Source organism: Myodes glareolus, chromosome 15 (genome assembly GCF_982192425.1).
Source record: "Myodes glareolus chromosome 15, mMyoGla1.1, whole genome shotgun sequence".
In the NCBI taxonomy this organism is placed as follows: domain Eukaryota; kingdom Metazoa; phylum Chordata; class Mammalia; order Rodentia; family Cricetidae; genus Myodes; species Myodes glareolus.
The window spans coordinates 51,940,325-51,968,218 of NC_142040.1; the positions used below are offsets into that span (position 1 = coordinate 51,940,325).

The 27,894-nt window shown below is 39.7% G+C and overlaps 1 protein-coding gene across 5 annotated transcripts; it reads left to right on the forward strand.

Moving 5' to 3' along the window:
* The first annotated feature begins 469 nt into the window (after positions 1-469).
* Capsl (calcyphosine like) lies at positions 470-25,154 on the forward strand. Of its 5 annotated transcripts, XM_085676653.2 has the most exons (6): positions 470-623; positions 9,490-9,626; positions 12,524-12,701; positions 12,996-13,205; positions 23,577-23,604; positions 24,301-25,154. In XM_085676653.2, the coding sequence occupies exons 2-6, from the start codon at positions 9,490-9,492 to the stop codon at positions 24,339-24,341; spliced, it is 594 nt and encodes a 197-aa protein (XP_085532779.1). In that variant the 5' UTR covers positions 470-623; the 3' UTR covers positions 24,342-25,154. The 5 variants fall into 5 exon arrangements, with proteins under 5 accessions (XP_085532779.1, XP_085532778.1, XP_085532780.1 ...); XM_085676652.2 differs by lacking the exon at positions 23,577-23,604 and having other exon boundaries at positions 24,301-25,153; XM_085676654.1 differs by lacking the exons at positions 23,577-23,604; positions 24,301-25,154 and adding an exon at positions 23,077-23,203.
* The last annotated feature ends 2,740 nt before the right edge of the window (positions 25,155-27,894 follow it).

The window sequence follows — 27,894 nt, forward strand, 5'->3', positions numbered from 1 at the left end:
AGAAGAAAGAATTAAAATACATATTCCAATATTAAAACAGAACAAAAAATGTGGGAAAGGTATCATCTCAGTGTGCGAATGTAGAAAAGCTCCTATGATCACCTCTGCTTGCTTCTAAAGGGTGTGGTTTCATGCCTCACCTGGCAATAAGCCATTCAGGCAGTCAGCCTTGGAGAGTGAGGAAAGAGCGGCTGAATCAAATAAGACAAGACAATCTACCAAACATTTTCCTATTAAACGTGGGAGATCAGTTTTGAAGCTGTATTAGAAACCAAACAATTGCCAACAGACCGTCTGCCTGTCACCTCCTCCAGAACAATCAGCTTGGGCTTTCAGAGTCACTGGGATTTCCTAGGTAACAGGAGTGTAAACTTGAGAAAAAAGCAGGCCCAGCATAGGAATGACAGTGAGCTGAGCTAACCAGATCCTGAGTCTGTTGCAGCGTTTTTTCAGGCCATCCAATTAGCAATGAAAGTTTTGAAGGGGAGGGACACCTTTGGAAGACAGGTAAGAGGGAGGAGACACAGGGCCATAAGAGAATACTAGAGTCCCCAGGTGCAGAAAGAAGTCCGTGTCCATAGTTGCAGCTTGAAGCAGCCTGTTGCTACAGATTAGCATTCCAGGTAACTTAATGTTCTTATTTATTCTATTAACTCTGTCACTTCTGCTTCATTTTTAACTATGAGGCTCTATTATCTAAAGAAAACAAATTAGCCTTGATGAGAAATCATAATCATGTCCCAAAGAAGTCATCCCTAGCCTGTCAGTGCACAGCGCTTGGCCCCTGGGGTAGTCTCTTGGAAGAGATTATTAGAGAAAATTCAGTTTCACTTAGCAAAGGCAAAGGAGACAACCCTTTCTGAGTGGCGTCTGTGTGCTGGGTTCTTGGATGAGGAGTGTTTTGATGATTTGCTAAGGACCCTGGTGCCCCTGATGAAACTAAGCCAAAGAGAATTCTATTTCCAAACCATAAATCAATCAACAAATATATTCCAGTATTTTTGTGAGGTAAGTTTGTTCTGACTATGCCATACCCCATGACTGTTGATAGATTCAGAATTAAAATTAGGGATTTAACTTTTTTTTTGGTTGTTTGAGAATTTTGTACACAGAGCATTGTATAAACATAACATCCCTCCATCTTAAATTAATGGCCTCTACTTTATCATTGTTGCATATAAATGCATCTTTCTTTCTCTCTTCCTTCATTTCTTTCTCTATCTTTTGAACACACACACACTCACTAATTAAACCCATTTAATGATGCCAGTAAGTACTTGTGTTTAGGGTTGACCGCCTTGTATGGATAACCTATCAGGGGACTTTTCCCTGGGGTGGGGGGGAAGGATTTCCTCTTCTTCATCAGTCATTGTTTGCTTGTTGCTCTTTTTCTTACTCTTTTTATTTAAATACTTTCTAAATATTATAATTTAATTGTGTCATTCCTCCTTTTCTTTCACTACTCCAACCTCCCTATACACCCCTTTTGCCCTATTAAAATTAGTGATGTGTTTTTAATGGAATAATATATGTATATTTTGTTTATGAACACTAATAATATTTTGGTAGCACTGAGTATGTTATCTTATGTGCAATATTATGCAAAAGAGCCTGCGTGATCATAATGCTAAGGAGTGTGTACAGAATTTTAAGCATTTAATGAACCTTTGACGGGATTAAAGATAGAGACACACTTTATGCCTCTGATCCAGAGCTACAACAGAACATTTTTTTCTTTCAGTTCTAGTAAGGCAGAACCAGTTGAGTAATGGTTTCTATGGTGGCAGTGGACAAGGGAGTGGACAGATGTGTGACAGTACAGCATGGGTGTTTCCTTTAACAGAAAAATAAAGGTGGTAGCGTGATCTTTATGGGGACGAAGCGAGTGACACCTGCTGGCACTGCTGTTTATGCCGTGAGAAATTGTCAAAGGCACGGGAAGTCAATGATGAAGACAAGAATCTGTAGTTGTTCGTTGCGTTGAGCTTTGGCATTCTGACTGGGGTAAGATGGAATGTCAAAGTTATCTTGATTTGCATTTCCTCAGTTGCTAGGGATGATGCAATTTTTTTGAGATATTTTTAAGCCATACTTTTTTTTTTCTTCTTTGGAGATCTTGTTGTTCAGAATCCAGGGCCAGGCTCTTATTTTTGTTATTTATTTATTTATTTAAATTTTTTTTCGAGTCAGGGTTTCTCTGTGACTATCTCTTTGGCTGACCTCGAACTCAGAAATCCACCTGCCTCTGCCTCCTGAGTGCTAGGACTAAAGGCGTGTGCCTCTTCCTACCTCCTTTCAGCCAGGCCCAGGTTTTGATTGGGTCATGTTTTCTGTTTTAGTTGACTCTCTGATCTTTTTAAAAGTTTTTTTTTAATATACATTCTTTACATTAGTCATTTGTCTGATAAAGAGCCAGCAAATATTCTTTCCCATTTTGTAGGCATTCTATTTTCCTGGTTATTGATTTAGCTGTGGAGGAGATTTTAGTTTTATGAAGTCCAACTTACCAATTATTGGACTTAGTCTTAGCAAATGGATTCCTACTCAGGAAGTCCTTTCAGACACCAATAGCCAGTGTAACATGAGGGGCTGGCTTGTTTGTGTTTTCTGTCCTGCCCGGTTCCCCCAGCTGTTTAGTCCCAGAGAAAAATCACACACAGATCTCTGTAAGTTATAATGCTGATTGGCCCATTAGGTCAGGCTACTTATTAGCTAACTCTTACATCTTGATTAACCCATTTTTCTGATCTATGTTAGCCATGTTACTCAGTACCTTTTTCAGTGGGGCAGCTCACATCCTGTTGCTTCGGTGATCTGGGCAGGAGTGGGAGGAATCAACTTCCTCCTCCCCAGAATTTTCCTGCTCTCCTTGCATCATTTCCACTTCCTGTCTGGTTTTCCCACCTACACCTCCTGCCTGGCCAGTCAGCATTTATTTAAAACACGATTGACAGAATACAGACAATTCTCCTGCACCAAGCCTGTAGGGTACTTCCATGCTTTCTTCTCACAGTTTCAGTGTTTCAGGTTTCATGCTTAGGTCTTTCATCCTTTTGGAGAGTTTTTGTGCAAGATGATAGATGTGGCTCTAAATTCAATACTCTGCATGTGGACATTCAATTTTCCTAGCACCATTTGTTGAAGATGCATCCGCCTCCAAGATTATGCTCTGAGTGTCATTGTCAGATATTAAATGGCTGAAGTTACAAGTCCTAACCTGGTTTGGTTCTTTGCTTTTGTTCCCTTGGTCTGTCCTAGCAATTTTGTGATAAACACATGTCCAAAGCAGGCTTGGGAGAAAAGGGTATTTGGGCTGCACTTCCAATCATAATTAGGACTGGAACTATGGACAGAACCCTGGAGACAGGAGCCGATGCAGAGGTCAGTGTTTATGTACCATTTCCTGGGCAGGCGGTCATGGGCTGTACGACAAAGCTAGCTAAATATAAATCCGAGTGTCCCAGTCAGCAAACAGCATCTGATACCAAGGTTGTTGTTCCTCCTGGCTGTGAGTGAGGTTGCTGTTTAGAGTTGTGTGGAAGAGGAAGCAGGTACCCTTTGAGTTCCCTTTTGAATGCCTGGAGCTGGTTTTGTCAGTGGTGGAGTGTAGTCTCTAAACGGCAACAAGTCCTCTTCTGTCCTCAGCAGCTCTTGGTCAGAGTTTTTATCACAGATGAGGATGAATAAATGTTGCAAGGCTGCTCCCTACAGAGTTTGCAATGCAAGGAGGATCTACAAAATTGGCCTGTGCCTGCATGGCATGCTCAGGATCAGTCTCTCCCAGAGACTCTGAGCTGATGACAAGGTAGGTGCTTGGGAGGAGTAAGGTGTTGACCTCATGACAGTTTGATAATTTTTCATCCCTGTAATCTGGTGTTTTAAAAAAAGCTTTACCTTACTGAATTTTCTTATCAAATTTTGATTACTATGGACAGTACCTTGGACTGGTGGCCCTAGGTGTAAAAACAAAGCAGGCTGAGCAAGCCAAGAAGCAGCCTTCTCCCATGGCCTCTATATCTACTCCTGCCTCCTGCCCTCTGCCCTGTTTGAGTTCTTGTCTTGACTTTCCTCAGTGATGGACTGTAGTGGACTGTAACATGAAAAAAAATTACACCCACTGTTTGGCCATGGTGTTTTCTCACAGCAATAGAAACCCTAACTCAGACAACGATACTTCAAAAGTATTTTTCAAATATTCACAAACATGAGAAATAGTACTTAATGTTAACCCCAGTATTAACAGAAAGATTAAAGAACAGGCTACTCTATGCTAAAAGAACATAGAGCCCACAGCACCACATTGAAAAGAGAGAGACGTTCTCAGTAGTCATGAAACGCCAGGGCTTGGCCTTGGACTTCATCTCTAGGACTCTAGAGAATAAAATTCGTTCCTTTGTAAATTACCCTGTCTGTGGTACTTTGTTAGCAGGGTGGAGAAGAGGAAAGAAGTGTGAGAGAGACCAGTGGCATAAAAGGGACCCAATAGAAAGGATTTAGATGAATCATTGGGCTTAGTCAGTCATAAAGAGTACCCTATTGTCTCTGACCTCGGCATGAGCCATTTGGGGGCATTGCTAAACCTAAGAACCCATCAGAGTGACTGAACTCTGCTCTGGAATCAGAAAGCTAGACAAGTTTGTACTGAAAATGGTTATGAGGACAACATAAGGCATAGCCATGGTCCTCAGGATGAAGTCTGAGGCAAGGGAGGCAGGAGGGGAATTGGAGAGAAGGCGGGCATGCTTTCCTCCTCAAAATGGCTTCAAGCCCTCCTACGTTAGCCAGTTGTCACCTGCTGTGCAGATTGTTTCTCTGCTCTATCCTTTCCATCAGAACGATGTTTTAAAACTGCAGGAACGATTACAGCAACAGTACCTCTTTTTGTTTTGGAAATATCTAATGCGATGGCGCAGACATTTAATTACAGAAATCCTTAAAATAAAATGGCATTTAATGTTAAAGAAAAAAAAAACCCAAAGAACTATTGCTCAATATAGCCGCCAGGAAAATAGCCTTGACACCATTAAGGGGAAGGAACTACCTCGGGGAAATCAGTACAGCCCTGCAGGCACTTGCTGTTCTTAGAGACTGCCACCCAGTAGGATGGTTTTCTTGAAACACACATTTCCTGTAATTCAGCACTAGGGGGATAAAACCCTGGCAGAAACCAAATGAGACCTAGCCAGTCACTGTGGTGCACACCCCTTGCAGCCAGGAGAGGAGGCCTCTGCCTTGATATATATACCTTGCCCCAGTCCTGCACATCCTTTGCTCTGCCTTCCATTATGTAATTCTGTTCCCTCCCCTTGAAACTCTACAGATCGACTCCTTATATGTAGTTTTATTTGAGCAGGTCAAAGGCGCTCCAGGTTCCTTGACTACTTGTCAGGGAAATCCAAGGAAGGCTTCATTTTTGAGGATTTAGTAAGACATTTCTTTGGGCTTAATAATAAACTGGATGTGGAAGAATTTGATGTTTTAGGATGTATGGATGAATATGCTAGAGAATGCTTTGAAGATTTGCTCTACTTTTGTGTTTACAGGTTTTGTTTATGTAGTTTTGGAGAGAGGGAGTGCGAAAGGGATGGAAGTAGGGAGGGATGGAGGGAGAGAGAGAGGGATGGAGGGAGGGAGAGGAAGGGAAGGGGGGGAGGGAGCAAGGTGTAGTTCAGTTTTCTGCCACCAGGTAGCACTAAAGAGAGCTCAGAGAAGTGCAGAAGCAGAAATGTAGGTCAGGGCCTTGAAGCAGAACAAGTCAGATGAGGTGGATAAAGGAATTCCACGCTAGCTCCTAATCTGGTATAGTAAGGGGTTCTTTATTAAAGGAGAATTCACAGATCACAAGGAACAGAATCGAACATCCAGGTGTGGCAAGCAGGAAGCAAAAAGGCTTGGCTAAGCCATAAGAGGAAAGTAATTACGACTTTCTAGTCTTAACCCCATCAAAGGCCTGAGAAGGGAGATAATATTACTTGAGTAAGCAGTAAGTGCAATTAAGCAGCTTCCAAAGTGTGCAGTAGATGACAGAGACAACTGGCTACCTGGGCAATCACTCAAAGTCTCACTTGCAACATTGGAGCAACCAACTTTGGCTAAGGCCTGGACAGACCATTTCGGAAGCAGAAAGATTTTCAAAACTGTCTTACCCTGTCTTGGCAAGGTTTGGCAGTCTTTTTTCTTGTATCTTGCTTATCCATTCTAGACACTGTGCATTTTGTTAGTGGTCAAGGCATGGGACGTTCCTTGCTCAAAGGCTAGTTTTGCTAAGAAGCAAAGAAGCTCCAACATTCTCTCTGGAATAGATCGGTGCTGCCAGAAGCAATTGTGTCTCACATCAAAAGAACCCTAAGTTATTTAAATGCCATATTCTACAGTCTTTGAAATGGTTGAAGATTATCTTTCTATGCAGAATATAATCTCTAAAGGACCTGAGTAGTCTAAAGTATAAGTATGACAAACATGGATGACTATTGACCTATAATACTAAATACCTGCATAAATTAAAGATTAAGGCTTTATATTAGAATATTAAACAATCTTTAAACTACTATACAGAAAATGAGGACAATGACCTCAAATTGTAAACAATGTACAAGTGTCTTGATCAGAGATAGAAATGTATAACGCAGTATGATAAGTATATCCTAAAATTGTATCAATATTCAAAATGTCTTAAACAGAGGTAGAAACATGCATGAATGTCGTTTCATCTGTCACTGTGTGTGAGGGTGGGTTTGAGTGAAGAGAGGTAAGGCAACAGCAGCTCTGGATACAGCCCTAGTTCTCCCTTCATCTTACACCTCCAGCTTATTCACATGGATTTTAAATGGATCCATCACTGTCCACAGGGTCCAGGCAGCATACTGGACATAATAGGTTCATCCTGGCTGCATGTTCCATTTTCTGTGACTTCTCATAAATATGACACACATGTGACACACATGTACATAGACACATACATGCAAATGAAATAAAAATAAAAACGGTGTATTTCTTTACTTAGGTTATTTACCTTTTTGCTTTGACCAAAGCCTGTGGTATACCAGTCATATCAATTATATAGGAACCACCCTTGTTGAACACTCACAGCCCTCGCCTAGATTTTTTTTTTAACTTCTATTATGAGTGAAATGTAGATATCATTTCCTCTCTGGTGTCTCAGAAAGTCCCCAGGCTAAAGCTGTGATACCTGTGATCTTTCTCTTGGGATGAAGTGGGATAAAGTGAGAGTCCAGGCTGTGAATGTTGTCTGTGCCTGCTGTTGCTGCCCCAGACTATCATTCTGGACGGGGGTTTGCTGAAGCAATGCACTGAACTGTTCCTCTGACAAGCTAACTGTACATATGCTGAGCCAACACATGGTGGTGCTGTGGCCCCATGCATTGGGAAAGACTGCCTCCTAAGCCTAGTTCAAATTGACTGATTGTATTGTCGTGACCAGAGTCAAAAGGGGTATTTTGGAGTCAGACACACTTTAATTGGGGATGTGATGTCAGTGACATCATGACGTCATATTCGGAGACTGCAGCTGAATGTATTATTGAAACCTCAGAGCTTTTGAGTATGTCTTGTCCTTCTTTATTGGAAATACTGCTCTATCCACCTTCCTCTCAAACCCCAGGTCTTGCAAACTTTATTTTTCCAGTTCTGCTTTAATGTGAGGCTGCAGAATTCAAGTGAAGATTCTGTTCTCTCTAGAGCTTGATTCTCCGAGTTACCCCTCAGACTCCTAACCTCTATCCTAACACAGTACATTAAATAGAGGGTGTGGTTAATATTGGCTGCTTGTTGATGAATTAAGTGACTATATGATAAAAAGCAATAGTCGATGTGAACATCTCAAGTACCATGTTTAATTACAATTTTTTCCCTGAATTTATGAGATCATATCAAGTAGCACCAGCCTACATCACGCTGGTAGAACTGGCCTCAGAAGGTAGAAGTGGTTGCAGTCTAGATCCCTGTGTCTGGTCTTCCCAAAATCTAGTTTGATTTTTCATGAGGAAGTGCCAGGAAATTACACTTTGAATTTCTTACATACTGTTATATATGGTGGAGCAGAGAGAATCTTGGTGGGATTAAAAAGTCCAATATCTATTGTTTGTTGGGACTTATAGGAAAGTAATTTTATCAATCCATATTTGGTTTCCTGCTCTGGTTTTAACGTGTCCTACCAAACTTAATTCCAAAGTTTATATGTTATGACACTTTCTAGTAGGATCTTTGAGATATAACCAAAGTTAGAAGAAGTCCTCAGAGTAGGGCCTCCATGATGGCTATAATGTGGCCTTACCAAAAGAGAAGGGGGCTCAGGCCTGACATACTTGTTCTGCTATGACATGTGATACCCTACCTGATGCAGTAAGAAGTCCCTCACTTGGTGCTAAGCAGATCCTGGTGTTCTCTGATCTCTCCTGTTTACTGTATACTCTGGATATCTGCTGTCACAGGCAGCAGACAATAGAGTTTGTCTCAAACTCATATTCACCAGGGATGAGTTTGGAGAAATAAGAACAAAATCTAGGCACCTATTCTTTTTGGTCTTGTGCTCTTCTCACTGACGTAAGAGTTCTGAGAATTCAAATCTGGACTGGCCAGGTCACCTTCTACTATTTCTGAATATTTTTTACAGAAAAGAGCAACTAAGGGGTTACGGTGTGTGTGTGTGTGTGTGTGTGTGTGTGTGTGTGTGTGTGTGTGTGTGTGTATGTGCATGCATGTGTGAGTGTGCGCGTGTGTGAAAGAGATAGAAAGAGAGAGGATTGGTTTTTCAATTTTATTCTTTCTTAAAAGCCTTGTTCGAAGGGCATTAACCTACAAAAGAGGGTGTATGAGTTACTGGTAAGCATCACTAACACTCTCATTGAGAAACTCAGTGGTGGACAGAAGCAATAGAACTTGGCACTTAAACTAAAGGGGAGAGCATTAAGTATAGAATCAAAGGGATACAGGGCCTTATAAATTATATAGGCACACACACACACACACACACACACACACACACACACACACACACACCACGTCACAGTTGGTTCAAACAAGTAAGAACTGAGAAATTCAGCTCCCACTAATGTTCCAGGTCTAATGGTTTCTCTCACTTTTCCATATCCATGAATCCTGCTTTGTTCAACTTTAGTATCCTTAGCAGCTTCTGAACACTTTCTTTTTCCCCTTTTCCGTTTACTATTAAGGATGGGTTTGTGTGGAGAGAGAAGGGCTTCAGAAAGATCAAAGCATATTGGAAATGGCAGTGTTCTTCGTTATTTTCCAGAGTGATGAGAACACATGTCTGTGAAACTAGATAAGTAGGTTGTAAAAATGCCAGGCACACAATTGGCATAGTTAAAAATTGTAAAATTTTAGGAAGTTTGAGACTATTTCCTGAGGGCAGAATGACAGAAGGCTGTTTGTTTCTTTGTGCCAACTCCCCAGCTAGATGCGGGCAGTAGGGTCTAAATTCCATTAACAGGCTGCGGATTCTCCTTTCAGATGGCAGGGACAGCACGTCATGACCGTGAGATGGCAATCCAATCCAAGAAAAAGCTGTCCACAGCAACTGATCCCATTGAAAGACTGCGATTGCAGTGTCTGGCCAGGGGCTCTGCAGGCATCAAAGGTCTTGGCAGGTAGGATGGCGTCTTAGTTACTTTTCTAAATCAGTAGCAAAACACTATGACTAAGGAAACTTATAGATGAAACCACTGGTCTCTTCTCATACTATCATCTGAGTGGCTCATGGGCAGACTCTCAGCCTCTTTCACTGCCGGTCTCTGTATAATTCTTTCAGCCAGTTCTTTTTAAGGACTCTAAGAATTTGTCTTGATGATATTCTGCTCATGAAAACTATGCAGTTACTTTATCACGTAGCAAAGTTTTATCATGTAACAAGGTTTACATGTTTTATCATGTAACAAGGTTGAAGCTCCTTAGAACTTAAGGAGATTAAAATTCTTCATACTTTTCTATTGATCCACTTGTCCATGCTTCTTCCATCTTTTAAGCTTTGGTAGCAGTCTTCTTGCTTCCACAGATGGACGAGGGATGTTCCCCAAACTACTATAGATCTAAAATGCTTCTCCTTGCCAGAACTCAGAATAGCTGATTGCCCTCCTTTCCTACCTCCCTGTCTCTGAATAAATTTCATACAGATAGAGTCTGGTCTCATTCAACTATGTATTTCAAATTACAGTATTTAATCTAATGTTTGGCAGCTTATAAGATGCCTAACTGATGATGAAGTTTGTTGAACAATCCCAGATATATCAGCAATGCATTATTTATTTCAAATTAATCTTTGAAGACAGAAACTTGTCAGCCTATTTCTTGTAGTAGAAAAGTTTACTCATTAACTCTTCTAGGTGGTGAATATTAAAAGAGTAATTGCTACACAGTGAATTTATAGCAGTAAAAAGCATAGAGATGGATCTGCCACCAAATAGCCCATGTCCAAGTCTGTACAATGTACTTATTTACTTAATTAATATCCAAAGTGTTCTTTCTAGCTTTGAAAAGAAAATATGAAATATAAATTAACAAGAGTCTGAAATTTTATTCATTTTTAATTTTTCATTGCTAGTCAGTCAGCGTAAATGTCTCCATTATGGAATATTATACATAACTATGTATCCATTCTTATTCATCCTTTCTTCATTGTCCTATTTCTTTACTTCTTCCTGCTGGTCACTTCCTCCACATAGTGAGGCATCTACCTTTATGTCATTTGCAGTTGAATCCCTCATCTTTACACAGTACTAGCAAAAAGAAAATTGTAAGCTGTAACTTAGCAATTGCATTTATTTTAGCGTTAATTAGAAGTGATAGGTCAAGAGGATAGACTTTTGTGGAAAAGTGAGACCCAGTTATACTCAAGTTTATATAGCTGTTGTTACTGCAGAACTAGAATTCAAGTTCACCTTTCTGAAATCCTAAATTATAATTCTGTCTGTTATGATTCTAGCAAAGATATAATTCTTAGGGCTTTAGTATGGGGAGTGGTGTATGGTGGAGGAAAGGAAATGAGTAAGCTCATAAGATCATGATATGGCATTTATAGAAAGGCCTTAAGCATCACAAGATCAACGAGACGACATACCATTTCTTTCATAAAAGTAGGTACCATGCATTTGGAATGATTAGACTCCTAGCCTATAACAGATGTGTTTCTAAGCAGAGGCTTCCTGTGGACAAAACAGCATCTGTATACTTTATGTGATCAGTGCACATAAGTTGAGAATGAGCATGTGGTCAAACCGGATTCTCTGAATGTGGCTGACATGGGGGCTGACTGAGAAGCCATTTACAATGGCTCTGGGTCTTGTTTTGTCTGCATGTACTGGCTGTTTGGGATCCTAGTCTGTTTGGATGCTCACCTTCCTAGACCCTGGAGGGAGGGGGGAGGAACTTGAACTTCCCACAGGGCAGGAAACCCTGACTGCTCTTTGGACTGGAGAGGGAGGAGGAGAGGGAGTGGCAGGGGGGAGGAGAGGGAGTGGGGGGGATGGGAGGGTATGGGGAGAAGGGGAGGAAGTGGAAATTTTTATAAACAAACAAATAAATAAATAAATAAATTTAAAAAGTTGAGAATTAGAAGCCTTATTTATGTTTGATAATAGTTCCTAGAAATTTTACTAAGATTAATATGATTAATAAAAATAAAAATACTATGCTTCAATTGCTTCCCTACATTTTTGGCATTTGTTTAAGTGGAAGATGAGGAAACAATGATTTATTAGCAAGCATGGGCTCCTGTAAAGGTTACCTATATTAGTAACTCATTGGTGTGGCCGGAAAATAAACAAGCAGTCTCTGGTTACAACTCTTCATGATTTTAACAAGATACCTGGGATAATAAACCTGCATGAGGAAAAAGTTCATCTTGATTCAACAGTCAGAGGTTTCAGTTTATGGTCAATGAACTTCATTACTGTGACCTGTGGCAGGGCCATGCCTTAGCTCAAGGAGAACGCAGTAGGGGTACAGCTGCCTGTTCTTGTTGGCTGGGAGGCTAGCAGAAGAAAGCAGGCAGGGTCCGGACAATAGCCTTCGCAAGGACACAACTCCAGTTATCTGACTTCCATCTTGTAGGCACCAGTCTCAGCAGGCACTACCAACCTCCAGCAGCACCTCTGCACCCGACAGCCAAGCTGCCACACCTAGATGTTTGGGAGACTGAAAAATTAACTGTTGTACATGTCATGGAATTAGAATCAAAGGGTACAACTGCAGCCTTCTCTCTCTCTCTCTCTCTCTCTCTCTCTCTCTCTCTCTCTCTCTGTGTGTGTGTGTGTGTGTGTTTGTGTGTCCATGCACAATGTGAGTTTGAAAGTTTGCTTTCCTGTAGGAAATGCTCAGAGCCTTTGAGCTCAACAGCGAGTCTGCAGAGAAAAGTCTAAAACTTATGTATTATATTTGAAAGCAAATGGGAGTGGCTCACTTTTCGCACCTTTACACTTAGACGTTTTTCTTTGTGGTTTATTCGTTTTGTTTTGTTTTATCTTATTTTTTTCCATGTTGTTATCTTCAGAGTGTTTCGGATCATGGATGACAATAATAACCGAACCCTTGATTTCAAAGAATTCTTGAAAGGGTTAAATGATTACGCCGTGGTCATGGAGAAAGAGGAGGTAGAAGAACTCTTCCGGAGATTTGATAGAGATGGAAGTGGGACCATAGACTTCAACGAGTTCCTTCTCACATTAAGGGTAAATATTTTCCTCCACCTTTGCCCTATGAATCAGTGTTTTCTGTGGAAGAGTTTGACTTCCACATGGTTTGGGTTGACTACTTCAAAGTTTTGTTTTCAGAACTTGCTAGTACATTACACAGGGGTGTGGGCAGAAGATTAAGCCAGCTGAGGGACTTTCTGTAGTATCTCAGTGGCACGTAAGTAATTTCACACCACTGGTGGGAGTGTCAAGTCACATCTGCTTAGAAGTTCATTTGAATATGTATTTATCCACATGTGTGTATTTATTTTTATTTTTTAATTTATCTAGCCCCCAATGTCCAGAGCCAGAAAGGAGGTAATTATGAAAGCTTTTAGGAAGTTAGACAAAACCGGAGATGGTGTCATAACCATTGAAGATCTTCGAGAAGTTTATAATGCTAAACACCATCCAAAGTACCAAAATGGGGAATGGACAGAGGAGCAAGTCTTCCGGAAGTTTCTGGACAACTTTGACTCACCGTATGACAAAGATGGGTTGGTAAGTGAAAAAGATGAATCCAGATGGAATTTATCTACCCCCATGAAATTGTAAATAAGGAATAGGTTCAAAGCCTAAAAAAAAAAAAAAAAACCTCAAGATGCTGACAACCCTAACTGTTACAAATAGAAGATTACTATTCTCCCCACATACAGCTAGCTATATTCTCATGAATTAAATTACAATAAAAGTGTGCTTAGTTTTAAATAGGACCACAGTGCTTTGGAACAGATAGCAAGGCATTTGAGGACGCTTTGTTTCTTTTACCCTTGTCTGTAGGAGCATCATTGGTTATCACGCTTTCCTGTGTGAAAAGGCAGCTGCCAGTAAAGGGAATCCCAGGCAGCAGAATTCACCCTGACTCATGCTTTAGTAAATTTTGAGATTAGCTTGCACATCTAAATTTCAGTGAACTTCAAGGCAAAAGCAGTCACTCTATTTTCTTTAATCATTGTCTTCAACTATACAAGATGCTGTGTATTGGAAAAGATGGGCTAAGATCCCTAAGCTACCTGTTTAAACAGCTGGAGGCAGTTTTTGTTTTAGAGGACCTGAGAGTTATGGTGATGTGGGAGGGGGTCCCTCAGCCTGGGCAGCAGCCACACCTCTTAACCTCAGGGTCAGACCAGAAAAGGTAAGAGGGACAGTGACTTGGAAGGGGTGGTGCTTATGGGAGGAAGAAGCAAGCCTCCTCCCCCTGAAGGGAATTTCCCCTCCCTTTCCCATAAAACCTGATGACTTGTCTTATTATCAAGGGGCAGGAGGTAGGAAGGGGGAAGTTTCCTGCCTGCCTGCTGACATTTTGCAGTCAGAGATGGAGAAGTAGTTGAAGTACTGTCTTGTAGGTCAAGGGATTGTCAGATACCAAAGAGTCCCCGCTTCTGTTGGGCAGCCGAATGTCTCGGACAGAAATAACCGAACTTTATGTTTCCTCTAGTGCTGCTGCCTTTGATGTCGGAGAAAATAGCCAACTGCCATTTCCCCTAATAGCTCAACTCTCCATAGCCCCTACAGTCTTTCGTTCTTTCCGCAGGTGGTTCCTCCTTGTCACCAGGGGAAATGGCAGCTGCTTTTGACTCTAACAAGTCCAAGTAGCCATTTGTGATTCAACTGATTTAACGTCTCTATTTCAGGTCCTTCTGACATTTATCTCAATCAGCCCCATTGATCTCTCAAAATCTCAAAAGGTTATTGGGGTTTTTCTGTAGTTACAGTATGTGATGTTGCTTGAATACCATAGACTCGTAATAATGTTGAATATTAGCTGTTCATCACCATTGGGTGTGTGTCTTGAAAAATTCAAATTACTGAGGAACCATGAAGTCTGACATCTGGGGAGATGTAATCCTAGTCTTTGTATATTTAATATATACTCAATTGGTGTTTACACTCCATATCTGAGGGCCTTAGATCTAGAATATTTAGAAAGCCTTACTTTTATTACTAAACATAATATATATATACAGCCTTATTTATTATGACAATGAATATGAACAATGCTTATAGAACACTTATCAACTGACTATTGTGCTAAGGGTTTTACATTTATCTTATTTAATAGACAAAATGAAATAAATACGTTCATAAAAGTGATTCAACCTTTTGTGGGTTCTGGGAATCAACTCCAGGAGCTCTTAAAGAGCAGCCAGTACTCATAATGCTGAAATCTTCCCGGCCTTAAAACTTCTGTAATTTTACTGACATCTTAAAAACATAATAAACTGTAAATACAAAAAAAAAATCTATGGCAAACTCTTTCATACAGACAATAATTCATACATGTATGTTATTTATTTGTATTTACAAATGGATGACCCCAGTTTCAGTGTTCACTGAGTTCAGGGTTGTGATTCCTGGCACCTTTCACTGCTTTGAGGGAGGAAGTTTATGAAACAGAATATAGAGACATTGTAGGTCACATGAATTTTTTTGGTTAACTTATATTTTTTTGTTTCATTAAAAAAATGCATGTTGTTCATGAGCCCCTATAGTACAAAAAAGAGACAATAATGGTCCTAAACATTAGTGAGACAGATTAAGCTGTTATGAACTAGAAAGAATTCTTCAGTTATTTATGAGTTTCCTTTCTTGTGATGCTTTTAGTCTTTTGACTTTGAGGTTGGCAAACTCCTATTAACTCATGAGACTTCCTTCCTTTTTTCTAAAAGGAGAGTCCTCTGAACCTCAGTATGGAAGTAGATATCTCTGCTGACATTCCAAAGACAGTCATACACACAGAGTGGAGAGTCTGGGGAGGGGTGGGAAAAGCTGAGGAGAAAGTCATGTTTTTGCTCACTTTCAGCCTTGAACGAGCAGTTCACACCTTAGAAACACACAGAAATCACACGTTTTACTAGAAATTAATTTCTTTACCCATAGGACAAAGCATTTCTTGGAAGGTGAGACATTGTTTATCCTGACATTGGACATGGCATGCTTCTTACATGTGCCAGAAAGACAGTACTAACTGCAAATAGATCTTCTTATTCTGTGTTTAGTCTCTGTTTTTGAACCCACAGGCCCCAGTTTTTACAGAAAAGATAACAACCCATGCCTCACTCTTTACTTAGGGTGGTTCGGATGTTTTCAAGGCTTACTTCTTTTGTCCTGAGTTATTTTCACAACTATCCTTAACTTGGATTTACTTTTATTTTAGGTCTGTTCCTTAGCTGTAATCATACACACAGACATCCTTGGTGGTAATGCCCCTTCTCTCTACAGGAATGGAAGGGAGGCCCCCACTGAAAAGCAACACAAAGTGTCCTTTCTCTTTCTAACTCCTCTCTCACAGGTGACCCCTGAGGAGTTCATGAACTATTATGCAGGCGTGAGTGCGTCCATTGACACCGATGTGTACTTCATCATCATGATGACTACTGCCTGGAAGCTCTAGATGCCTGACCCTGGGAGCCAGGTCCTGGAGGCAGCCATGTGACTCTAAATGATCAAAACACACCTCAAAAACTCAGAATGATATTTTATTTCATGTTCATCGCACGTCTTTTTCTTTGCCAACATAGTGTATTTTCTAGGGCTGACATAAGGGCAGAAATAAAGTCACTAAGTAATTCACTGTAAACTTGTGTTCTCTGAAACTGTTTCCTTATTTCTAAAATAGGAATTATTAAAGTTGCATCTCTAAATTTGCTAACACTGTGGCTACGTCAAGCAACTTGAGATGTCTCCCCTGGTCATCAGTGAGATTTTGAATCTTGTAATTACGACCTTATTTGCACAGAAAGTCAAGATATTTTCACCTTTAAGCTAGGTGTGAGAATATCTCCATTTGTATAGTTGTAAAATTTTAAGGGTCCTAGCCTCAATTTGGAGACAAGAAAGAATATACTAGGTTTATAATTTCTGCAAGTGAATCTGGAGTTTACTCCTTGCGGGTCTATGGAAGCCTCCTTTTGGCAAATAGATTGAACATGACTATGGGTTTGTTGGTTTCTATTGGTTTTAAAATACTGATACGAGTGGAGGCCATTTTGTTGAATGATAAACCTATGGATGTTCAACACCTTCCTGTGGCTGGACCGGTCAGCCTGGACTGGACTCTACTATTTTATGTGGAACAGCTTCACTGCGGTAACTAGCAAAATTTCCTTTGGCACAAAGTTTGTCTAACTTTTCTCCGCTGTCAGCCAAGCATGCTTACAGTTCTCTATGCAAAGAGGATGGACATGGCCCAGACTAAAATCATAGCACTTTCCAAAGCAGATTCTTCATGATACTTGAGCCTTCATGGTTCAAATCCTCTTTCCAGTCCTCATCTCTGCTTATATATTATTGACACGGGATAATCAATGCATGAGGGACTAATGGAAAGAATGGAAGTCTCAAAATGGGAGAAATGGAGCCTGAAACAGCAGCTCCTACTCTGCATGATTTGTGCTTGGGGCCACAGACAAGACAGTGAATAAATTCTGGTTGTGACACTGGGATGAATTCCTAGCTGCTTTTGTTGCTCGGACGTCTCGTCTACAGACCCCATATCAGGCTGGCACTGTGCATTGGTTTAGGGACATGAATTTGGTAGATGGTATCTTCACGATCTTCTGAATATAAATGGCTCAATAAAGTGGACTGAGGATACTCTGTAATTGAAACTTTTATCCTCATTATTTACCATTTATCTTACACTCTTCCTTGAGATCAAAATAGATACTGTTTCAATGCTGTGAAAACAGGTGTTGCAAGATGAGAATTATATCAGTTATTTATTGGGGCATCTTGCTTTGTTTCTTGTTGGGGAAGCTCAATTATTTATCTTAGGAACTAGCTAGAGAAAAGGCCTTTATCTTGAGGTTGGGCATATCTTTATATGATAGGAAACCAGCTTTCCTCTCATTAATTATCCAAGACGTGCTTTCCATTGAATTTACTAACCGGTCTTCTATAGAGAAGGGCAGGACAACCAATACCAAATGTAATGAGAAAATATGTACAAATCACACAGGAAGCACAAATACGCAGGAAGAGACCATTTTAAAGCATGTAGCTTGCGAGCTGTGATTGAGGGGAAGCCTCCTATGTCCTAGACATGGTGAATCTCAAGCCTACTGATCTAGATAGATCTGTGTCTTTGATTGTAGGTAGGACTCATGTCTTGCTTAATGCAGGCTACAGAGCAAGCATGTGATTCTGAGCGGAACCCAGGTTGCAGCTCTCAGCTCTATCTCTTCTTGTGATATTTTGCTTCCTGTCCAAGGAGGGTACAGGGCACACTCATCTGATTTCAGAGAGCTGTTGTGAGATATTTTACACTGTGTATTGCTGTGACTGGTGTAAAAAAAAAGCTGAAGGGTTGAAAGTTAGGCAGGATTTCCAGGGAATGAAGAGGAGGAATTTAGGTATGGAGGAGATGCCAGGAGATGCGGGAAGGAAACAGGAGGTCCAAGATGGAAGAGAAGTATATATAGAATATATATAGAATATGGTATGTATATATAGTATATAGAAGAATATATAGGATGTATATTAATGTAAATGGCTTAATTTTAGCTGTGTAAGTTGTAAGAGCAAGCCTTAACTATAGACCAATGTTTCGTAATGAATAAGAAGTGTCTTTGGGTCCTTATGTGGGAGCTGGCTGGCAGGACAGCAAAAGGACTCCTTACAGTGGCCCTTGTCTCACAGTGCAAACCCAGGTCCCTCAGTTTCAGAGTTTTAGGTTCTGAACTCGGAGCACGATTCTACCAAGGCCTTCTCACCTTTGAGGAACAAGCCTCTTAAGAACCTAATGGCTAAGGAAAACTGTACTCGTTTTTATCCAATTTGTGGTTTCAGAATCTAATTTTTAAGGATCACTGTCCTCTTCTATGATTTCTTACACACACTGTCAAGGCCAACTCATTAATTCACTCAGTCTAGTAACTAAAGCAGGAAGATAGAAGAGCAGCTTTAAAGTATTTTCTAACAACTTATTGAGCACCCTTCCAATGTATTTAAACATCTAAATTTTTAAGCATGATTCTGTTTGTAATGTTAAAAGTAACAACTTGGTTCAGAAGACAAGATACAATACCCCCCCACACACACACAAAAGCCTTTCTAGGAAGTTCTTTCCTACTGGACTTGGATCCTATTTGGGAAAGAAGAGAGGGTACCATTAGCAGACTTTTATGAAATAAAACTAACTCATGACTTATTTCCAAATTAGAATCTTCAGACCAAGCCGTCATTACTATTACTGAATCTGGACTGTCTCCTTCAGAATAAAACCCTGTGTAAGATTAGGAAGTAACTGAACTTCTATCAAGAACTGTATACAATGTACTTTGATTCCATTCTCAGGGCAAATGAAAAGCAAGATGTTCTGAATTATGTATGGCCTGAGGAAGAATTCCTCCTGTCAATCTGAAGGACAAGTTTTTCACGACCATCTTGTCCTTGGCTGGTGCGGGAGAATTATTTGTATTCTGTCAATCATATTTTAATAAAATACTGATTGGCCAGGCATGAAGTAGAGGCGGGGCAATGAGAATAGGAGAAGGCTAGGGAGGAGGAAGATCCCTCCGCCATTCCTGCCCAGATCACTGAAGAGGCAACATGTGAGCTGCCATGCTGAGAAAGGTACTGAGCCATGTGGCTAACATAGATAATGATAATCAATTAATATAAGTTACAAGGACTAATAAGAAGCCTGACCTAATGGGCCAATCAGTTTATAATCTTATGGAGGCCAGTGTGTGATTTTTATTGGAGTTTGCCGGTTGTGGGGTACTGGGCGGGACAGAAACCCCAACAAGCCGGCCCCTCATGTTATATATGGCACCCATGTGGATAACTGAATCCACAGAAAGCCTGAGAAAGTTTGGGAAAGAATAGAGTAAAGCAATTTTTTGCTTGGTAGCAAAAAATTTTTTCTTGGTAGCAGCAATTTTTCGGGTTTGCTCTGTTTTCTAGAGGCAAGCAAGCGCTGGAACCAAGAGAGGCCGAGACGAGACTTGCGACTCTTTTTAAAAGAGAAATATACCACGCCCCAGTGGGCTCGTACTTCAGCGACTATTGGCTGAAGGAGCGGAAGGTACTCCCGCAGCACTTGGCAGAATCTCCCTACCCCTAAATAGCAGTTTATTTGCTCTGTGTTGTTCATAAGCATAAACTCAGTTATATTTCAAACTCTAACATCAATGTTGAAGTCAGGAACAGGTGCCAACTGACTTACCAAGTAATGTGACTTGCAGGTAAAAATATCTTATTAATAATTATTTATTGAGTTCCATGCTCTTCTGTGGAGTAAGGATGGAGCAGTGAATTAGATACAACCAGTGTCTTTTAAACCAAACTAACATCCAACAGTTGTTAATAGATGAGAGAGGGCAGAAAGAGAATACATTAGCACCAAAATTCCCCTCTTCTCCCTCATCCAGTTCTTCAATCCAGACAGGTGGAACCCATCATATGGAACTATGTAAAGGAATTAGAAATCTTGAAAGTCTATCATGACAATGCGTGCATAACTCTCTCCTATTTTAACGGGGCAGATAGTGGCTCTTTTCCTTCAGTTGTCTTGGCCAATGTAGATTGCCTCATTGGAACGTACAGGCCAGAAATGACCCCATCCTTATGAATCTACTTACAGTCTATTATGCAGATATTTAATCAAGGAATGAGATTAAATTTACCAATATATTGTTAGCTGATGTGTCGGTACCTTTTCTATTTCTGCTCGATAAAATTGTCTGAACATCTTATGACTCACTTATGCTCTAGATTTACGCAAATCTGTTTTAAGTTCAGAATACAAAATACACAACTTCCCACTTTCCAAATTGGCCAACAAGCTTACCTTCCTGGAAAATACTGTTTTTATTTTAATTAAAAAATCCATTGGATGAAGCAGAGAAAAGTTCAGTCATAGAAATACTCATGACTCAAGGGGAAAACAAGGAGTTTTGAGGGGCTTTTAAATTAAGAGCTTCCTGAATACAGCAATAGGGTTTTAACTCTTAGAAAGACTGTGACTCAAAGTAAAAACAAAAGCTCTAAGGGTCTGACATATAATTGATTCGTTGGACAAATGGTTTTCTCGGCATGGGTTTGACTCCTCCAAGTTGCTTCGATGAAAACTGTGTACTCAGGTTGGACCTAGCTAAGTCCTTTTTGTTCTAACAGAAAACCTCACCAAGTTAATGCCTCAAATGGTTTCTTCTAAAACAGATGACGGGTGGAATCTGTTGAAAGATATATAAGCAAATGATTGATGGGGCCTCTGAGAACACTGCTGTGAGAAGAATTCTTCTGGCAGTCTGGGTTGATGCGGTGAGAGACTGCGGTGAAACAGCCCTTCCTCTCTGAGAATAGCACAGCCTTCTTGTTTAATTCTCACACCTGCTTTGCCAAAGCCAGCTTTTGTCTTCCCCTCAGAGAAACGTCGTGGAAGTCAAGCCCAGTGAGAATACAAGCCAGCCCGCAGCAGCTGTTTCTGATATGGATTGCACATCAGGCAGTACGGTCAAGTGCACTGCGGAAAGAAACGCTCAAAATGTCATGCTTTTTTTTGTCACTTGTATTGAATTCTTCTCCAGATTCTTTATAACAGTATCCACTGACCTTATTCCTTAGCATTCAGTCACTGGTATTGATCTGGAAGCATCTTGCTCTAGAGCTTGGAAGGTTTCAGGGGCTGGTATCTTGGAAACACTCAGGCTGTGTGTGTAACTCACGACAATTAGCCGTCTGAGAGAGACTTGGAACAGAATGGGGGCTGTAAATTGAGAGAAAATGATGGTTGACAGAGTGGCTTGTTTCTTACAGGGTTCTCTTGGGTCTTGGTGCTTCTACAGTGGTGTGCTAAAGTACTTCACAAATGCGGAGTATTATCCAGTGGCAGGCATCCCTTACTTAGCGAAGGACATTCCCTTCGTTTCCAAGGGAACAGAGAAATAAAGTACCATTCCACAAGTTTCATACTCATTCACATTTCAAATGTCATTTAGCAATAACATTCAAAATCCATTTACTTAAGATCATCATTGAAGCTGCAAAGTGCGTGAAGTAAATCACTGAGAATTTCAGCTCCACTAATTGAAGTCATTGAGAAAGTGTTTGAGTAGAAATCACTTTCATTTCATGTAAACTAAAAACAAAAACAAAGTTAAGTAAACATTAGTAATGTAGCAAGGCACACAAGGGCTGTGTCTACCTATATCCATAAGTTTATGGGAGATATCTATTTGCTTATGACTATAATTATTAGTCGTGAAAAGGTTCCATATAGCTTCTAAAACAGTCTGAGGCCAACAACAAATTGTCATTTTATTGTAAAACTGTAACTCAAGCTATTTTTTATACAGTGAGATATTCCCATACGTAAAGCTTTTATTGGCAGCATTTAAGTAGAAATGGAGGAAACAAGGGTTTCAAATTGACCTTCTGATCGTTAAATAAGAGCTTTTGTGTTATTTATACTATAAATGCTAACTATTTATTTAAAACAACGTGTGCTTCTAGTGGTAAGCTCCATATATATGAAGACTTCAGCTTGTCATAATGGAAACAATCGGGATATCATCTGTAGGAACTAGAAATTAAGATTTCTGTGAGCCACCCACCAGTTTAGACATGACTTAATTTATAAAAAAACCCAAACCTTATCATTTTGGCATATTTTCAGTGATTTGCCTTTAACAAGTTCACCTAATATATTTGTATTTATTTTTTTAAATTTCTTTTTATGTTCCAACCACAGTTTTTCCTCCCAACCCTCCTCCTGCCCTCCCTTAACTCCCCCCCCCCCCCCCGCCGCCGCATCTACCCCTCATCCACTCCTCCAAATGGGTAAGAACTTGCCTGTCAGGGGAGATACCATGATCACTTAATGTTTTTTAAAAATAAGATTTGAAAATGGTTTCAATGAAAGAAACATATAACTGTCTGGTTTAAGGTTAAAATTATTTCCAAAGTATGTTTTTTCTCATTAGTTAACATGTTACTTACCGAGATTCTCTGACTGTGCTTTTGTTTCTTGATAAAAATGTAGCATATTATTGTAATGAACTGTGTAGAAGTTAACTGAAATGTATAGACTTTGGGACTGGGCAAGTGTTTATTTTTGTGGCTACTTTACTCTAGTTGTGTGATGTTTTTATTGCTGAACTCATTAAAGCAGAGTGATCGTGCTTTTATATTATTTATAATATTTACAGATATTGATTTATAAATATTCTTTATAAGCCTTTTTTAAATATTAATGGTATGACATTTCGGTTACAAGTGACAGCATTAAATTTTGAAAGTGATGAGTTTTTTTTTAAGATGCATGACATAATTACTCATAAAATTGCTACTCTGACAGCCAAGAATGAGATACTGAGACACGAAATTTACTATTTACTATCACTGTTCGTTTCTATTCTTCCCACAGGGTCAGACTATGTCCACCTAGGAGGCTCACCAATTTCTCAGCATGCACAGTATTATGTCAGTCTTCTAGGACCAAGATGGAAAGAATAACTCATTACTAGTACAAGGAAGGCAGAGGGCAAGAGAAGGGAAGGATGGGAAGGAGCCTGGGAGGGAGGGAGGGAGGGAGAGAAGTTTGGATCTGACTCCTGTATTTTGTTCTCAGTGCCATTGCCCAGCATCGAAAGTCCATTTTGAACTAGTTATGAGAAACACACTTCTGGCCTGGCTGATAAGGTGGTTCCAGCAGCTACTATATGACAATTGTCTCACAGTTGGCTATTGGCCTTTGAGTAAACACATCCTGTTTTCCAGAGTGCTCCCTTAAAGATCTTGTAGGGTGCCCCTCCCTCTAATTCTGTCTCTAGATGTGTTTGCCCAGACTTTTCTTCCTTAAAGCAATTATTATCTACTCATTTATGCCATAAAATCTTTATCGTATTCATCTCTTTTTTTTTCCAGAGAGTATTTATTCCAGAACTAGCCACAGGTAATAAAATTCTTAATTGCCCAGGTCCTTTATATGAACTAACATTTGCTCATAACCTACATGCTTCTTGAACATGTACACAATTTCATTTACTTTAAATTCTCCCAAATAAAAGCTGAATAAATCAATGGATAAAGAATCCACAGACACAGAGGGTTGGCAGCATTAATAATGATGACAAGTTTACAGTATCGCGTCTAGAGCAGGATTGTCTCATAGAACTTGCTCTGGTGGCAGAGCTCTTCTCCATCCATGTTTTCCAGTGTGCCAGTTGCTGGCCACACGTAGCTGGTGTGCATGGGGAGTATGGTTAGTGATCTCAAGGAATGGGATTTCTCATTAGACTCCATGTTAATTAGAGTGAATGTAAACAGCTGTATGTGGTCAATGGCTACCTTATTGGGTGGCATGGTAGAGATCTCTAGATCTCATTTTACTATAAATAGTGATGGATTGGGGAAAGCGGCTTAGATGACTGAGATGCAGGTGAGTCTTAGGCTGCCCACTGTAAATATCCCATTTCAGAAAACAGTTTCAGATGGGAATACTAAGCAAGTTCTTAACTCAGGCATGGCTGCGTTATTTCCTGTTGCAGATCCCATCTGTAGTTAGCATCTCAGGAAAAAAATGCAATGTTCTGTGGCTCACATATTTTGACACTGTTTCTCCCACCCCCTCACCTTTTTTCTTCCGCAGGTTTCAAAAGAAGACTTCCTGAATTACTATGCAGGTGTTAGTGCTTCCATCGACACGGATGCTTATTTTGTTTTGATGATGACAAAATCATGGAGATTATGAATTTTTTTTGTCCATTCTCTTGGAGGAAATTGAGAATGCTCAGAGAACAGAATGAATCTGTGGGGCATCTAAAGTGTTGGATCTCAATAAGACACAGCTAACCCTAGACAAAGAACTAAGGCGGCTGATTACTACCAAGAGAAGAACTTGCCTCCCAGTGATAAGACCTCTGATTACTTATTCATTATAAAATGGTCATCCCTGAAATCATATACTCTTAAACAGCAAATATGGACTTAAAAAGTTGTATTCACATATTTGTGCATTTATCTATCATCTATCTATCTATCTATCTACCTATCTATCTCAACAATATAAGTCCATCAACTTTAGAGGGAGGGAGGACATGAAATGGGTTGGAGGGAGGTGATATGGAAGAGGTTGGGGGAAGAAAGGGAAGGGGAGACGTGATATAATTATGTTTTAATTAAATTTATTTTAAGAGATACAAAGTAAAATGTCTGAAAACCTGGAATTTTAGTTGCAATAAATCTTCAGCAATCTTATTAAGTACTGGAATGTATTGCCACAACTGCTTGGAAATCTAGTTTTAAATCAGCATGAAAGGAAGGAATGAACAAATGAAGGAAATCATGAACTGAAATTGGAAGTGGTTTTTGTATAAAATCAATCACTTGTATTGAATATTTCTGTTGTAGATATAAATATAGATGCTCTTGACACTTGTGTCTTTTCTTGTTTTGACGGGAGTAACACCTAGCTGCAAAATTTCATGAATTTACTTATTTTATTGTTTTTCTTGGAAAGAGAAACAAAGCATATTTTATTCTGAAAAGGTTTTTGTATAAAAATAAATCACTTTTATTGGCTATTTCTGTTTTAGATATAAATATAGAGCTCTCCACACGTGTTTATTCTTGTTTTGACAGGAGTAACATCTAACTGTAAAATTTTACGAATTTACTTCTTTTACCATTTTTTTAAGAAAAGCAAAACATACTTTATTCTGAAAAGTAGAATTTTATTTATTTCCAATTTTTTATGCAAGGTTTTAGACTCAGGAAGCTCCCATGCAATGTAAAAGAGACACAAATATATGAGGAAAGGTAAGTGTGCTGCGGTAATCCACCAAGTTAAGCAGTGGGTTTTCATGGAATGAGCTCACTGATCAGCTCAGCAAAGAGAAAAGGGAGGGACAGCTACAAAGTAGATGTGTTTTGGAGGTTTACCTTACACTACAGAGATAGGTTTCATATCATTTGGAGATTTTTCCTACCAGAATTTTATATAGGAGCACAGTATTTACATTATTTCTATCCCTACTCCAGCTGCCTCTAAGTCCTTCCAGATGCCCTTCGTTGTCTCTCAAATTCATGATCTCTTCTTTAATTAAGATTAAGATCTTTCTCTCTCCTTCCCTTCCTCCCTCTCCCTCCTACCCCTCTTCTTCTCCCTCCCCCCCTCTCTCTCACATACACACCTACTGAGTCCATTTTATTTAGTCTTTATGGATGGCCGATGGGATTGGATAATTTACTGGAGCACTTGTCCCTGAAGAAAACTGATTCACCTTCTCTCAGAAGCTGCTGATTTCTTAATTCTTAATCTATGAGTGTGACCTTGTGAAATTGTTCTCACCCACATTGACGTATTGACTGTTGTGGTCATGACACAGGTTTTGTTTATACAAACATATTGTTGAGATTACAATGGCTTGCAGGTGCTCCACAAAGCTCTATATTATAGGTTTGGAGGCTGCATTCCCTTTCAGTGGTAACTTTCTTGATTGCCAGAGCTAGCTAAGCGTTGCTTATGTCTATAGGACCTCCAGGGCAGAGAACCGGAAGAAATGAGTGGGAAAAGGCCTGGAAGCGTGGACTCTTGCTTCTCATACTTATTGAGCACATGGCCACCTGGGAATTTTGTTACCATGTTATTTCTGGTTCAGCCATTTATCAAGTTTCCTTATGACGTTGGTGTCTCTGGTCATCAAAGAAAGATAGAGAAGAGTAAAAAGATTCCCACGGGTGTCTTTTTGGTGTTTTACAGATTATTTTCCCACCTTTACTTCCTCATCACAGTTTATAAATTTTGACTACTGGGTCACCTATCTTTTTCTAGTCTTTAAAATCATGTGACTATGAAAACAATATCACATAGGCATGTAGGAGAGAAACAAACTTTTAACGGGAGAAATTTTTTCAAAATTCAGGACTTGGTAATGCAGACTCCTAGCTAATAGCAGTTGGTGCTGAAATGAGAGTTTTGGCCACCGACCAACTATGGCAAATACAATCCTCCTATTTCCTTATTGGACCAGAGTTCCCTGATAGGATCAAAAATAATCACAAAGAAACACTGAGATCATGTCAATCCCACCAAATGAGAGTGAAGGGCACTACCATACATTTCTGGCGGAATTAAACAAGTGTTACTTTCTGCCAGGCAGAACTATCTTCCTAAAGCAGGGTTTGAGCTAACAGCAGTTAACAAAAGAGAGAGTGGGTTTATATAGCTTGAAAAACCTGCAACATTATGAGGCTTTCAAGGGTTGGGGATCTTTCAGTTACCTAGGAATTTGGGTGAACACTTCCAAATTATTTAGCGGAACATCTTATCTTATCAGTATCTCATATGGAGTGTCGTGTACAGATGTCAGTCAGGATCAAGCAGTACAAAACTAAGGTCTCCCTGTCCTTAACAATTTTAGCAAATATAAAACTACCTATATAACCTTGCAAGATAATGATTTCACGTTCTGCAAATACTAAACCTACTGGTATCATTCCAATACTTAAATTTGTGCTACAACAAATAACACAGTAGCAACTCATTTATCTGTGTCCATTGAGTTCAGGGAGACATTTCTAATATATGTAAATTAGGGACTTTTTTTCTGAAGGGAATTGAAATTATGTCCTTATCATAATACTATAAACTAGGTATTTATTGGTAAATGAGAAAAGTTTTATTCTAGAGGCAAATCCATCATTTGTATACTAATTGCAGTCATGAGGGATTCTTAGTCATTTGAATCAGAGTAAGGGGTTTGTATATTAAAACAAGAGTGAGATTATGCTGCTTTCTGCAGACATCTCGCCAGTGACACCATAATACTTACATCACAAGTCTCCAAATGTGACTGGAAAGATGTTCACTGGCCTTCCTTTTTGAATATCTACATGTAGAGGGGCTGCTTCTTTGGTTTCATTAATATAAATCGCTTAGGACACAGCAAACCTTGTCTACCAGTGATGTTCAATTTCTGTAGGGGATCTTATATACATCATGTTATTATTATTTTTCATATGCTGAACTCCTTTAACCACCCTCCTCAGTCATGGTTTTGTGAGACAGAAGTAATTAGTAGGAAGAACCCTTGCTAATATAATTAGTCCCACAAAATTAGCTCAGTGATATTTGTTCACAGAATTTCCATGTAAAAAATACAAGAAGACACCATTAAGAAATTGGCCTTTGAGTTTGGCCAGATTCCATGACACTGAAGGAAAAATAAACCTTATAAATGAT

Excerpts from the sequence above, each read along its gene's own strand:
- Capsl (XM_085676652.2), top strand. The coding sequence starts at position 9,490 with ATGGCAGGGACAGCACGTCATGACCGTGAGATGGCAATCCAATCCAAG. Across the intron at positions 9,627-12,523 it reads GGCATCAAAGGTCTTGGCAG|AGTGTTTCGGATCATGGATG; the intron begins GTAGGATGGCGT and ends TGTTATCTTCAG. Across the intron at positions 12,702-12,995 it reads AGTTCCTTCTCACATTAAGG|CCCCCAATGTCCAGAGCCAG; the intron begins GTAAATATTTTC and ends TAATTTATCTAG.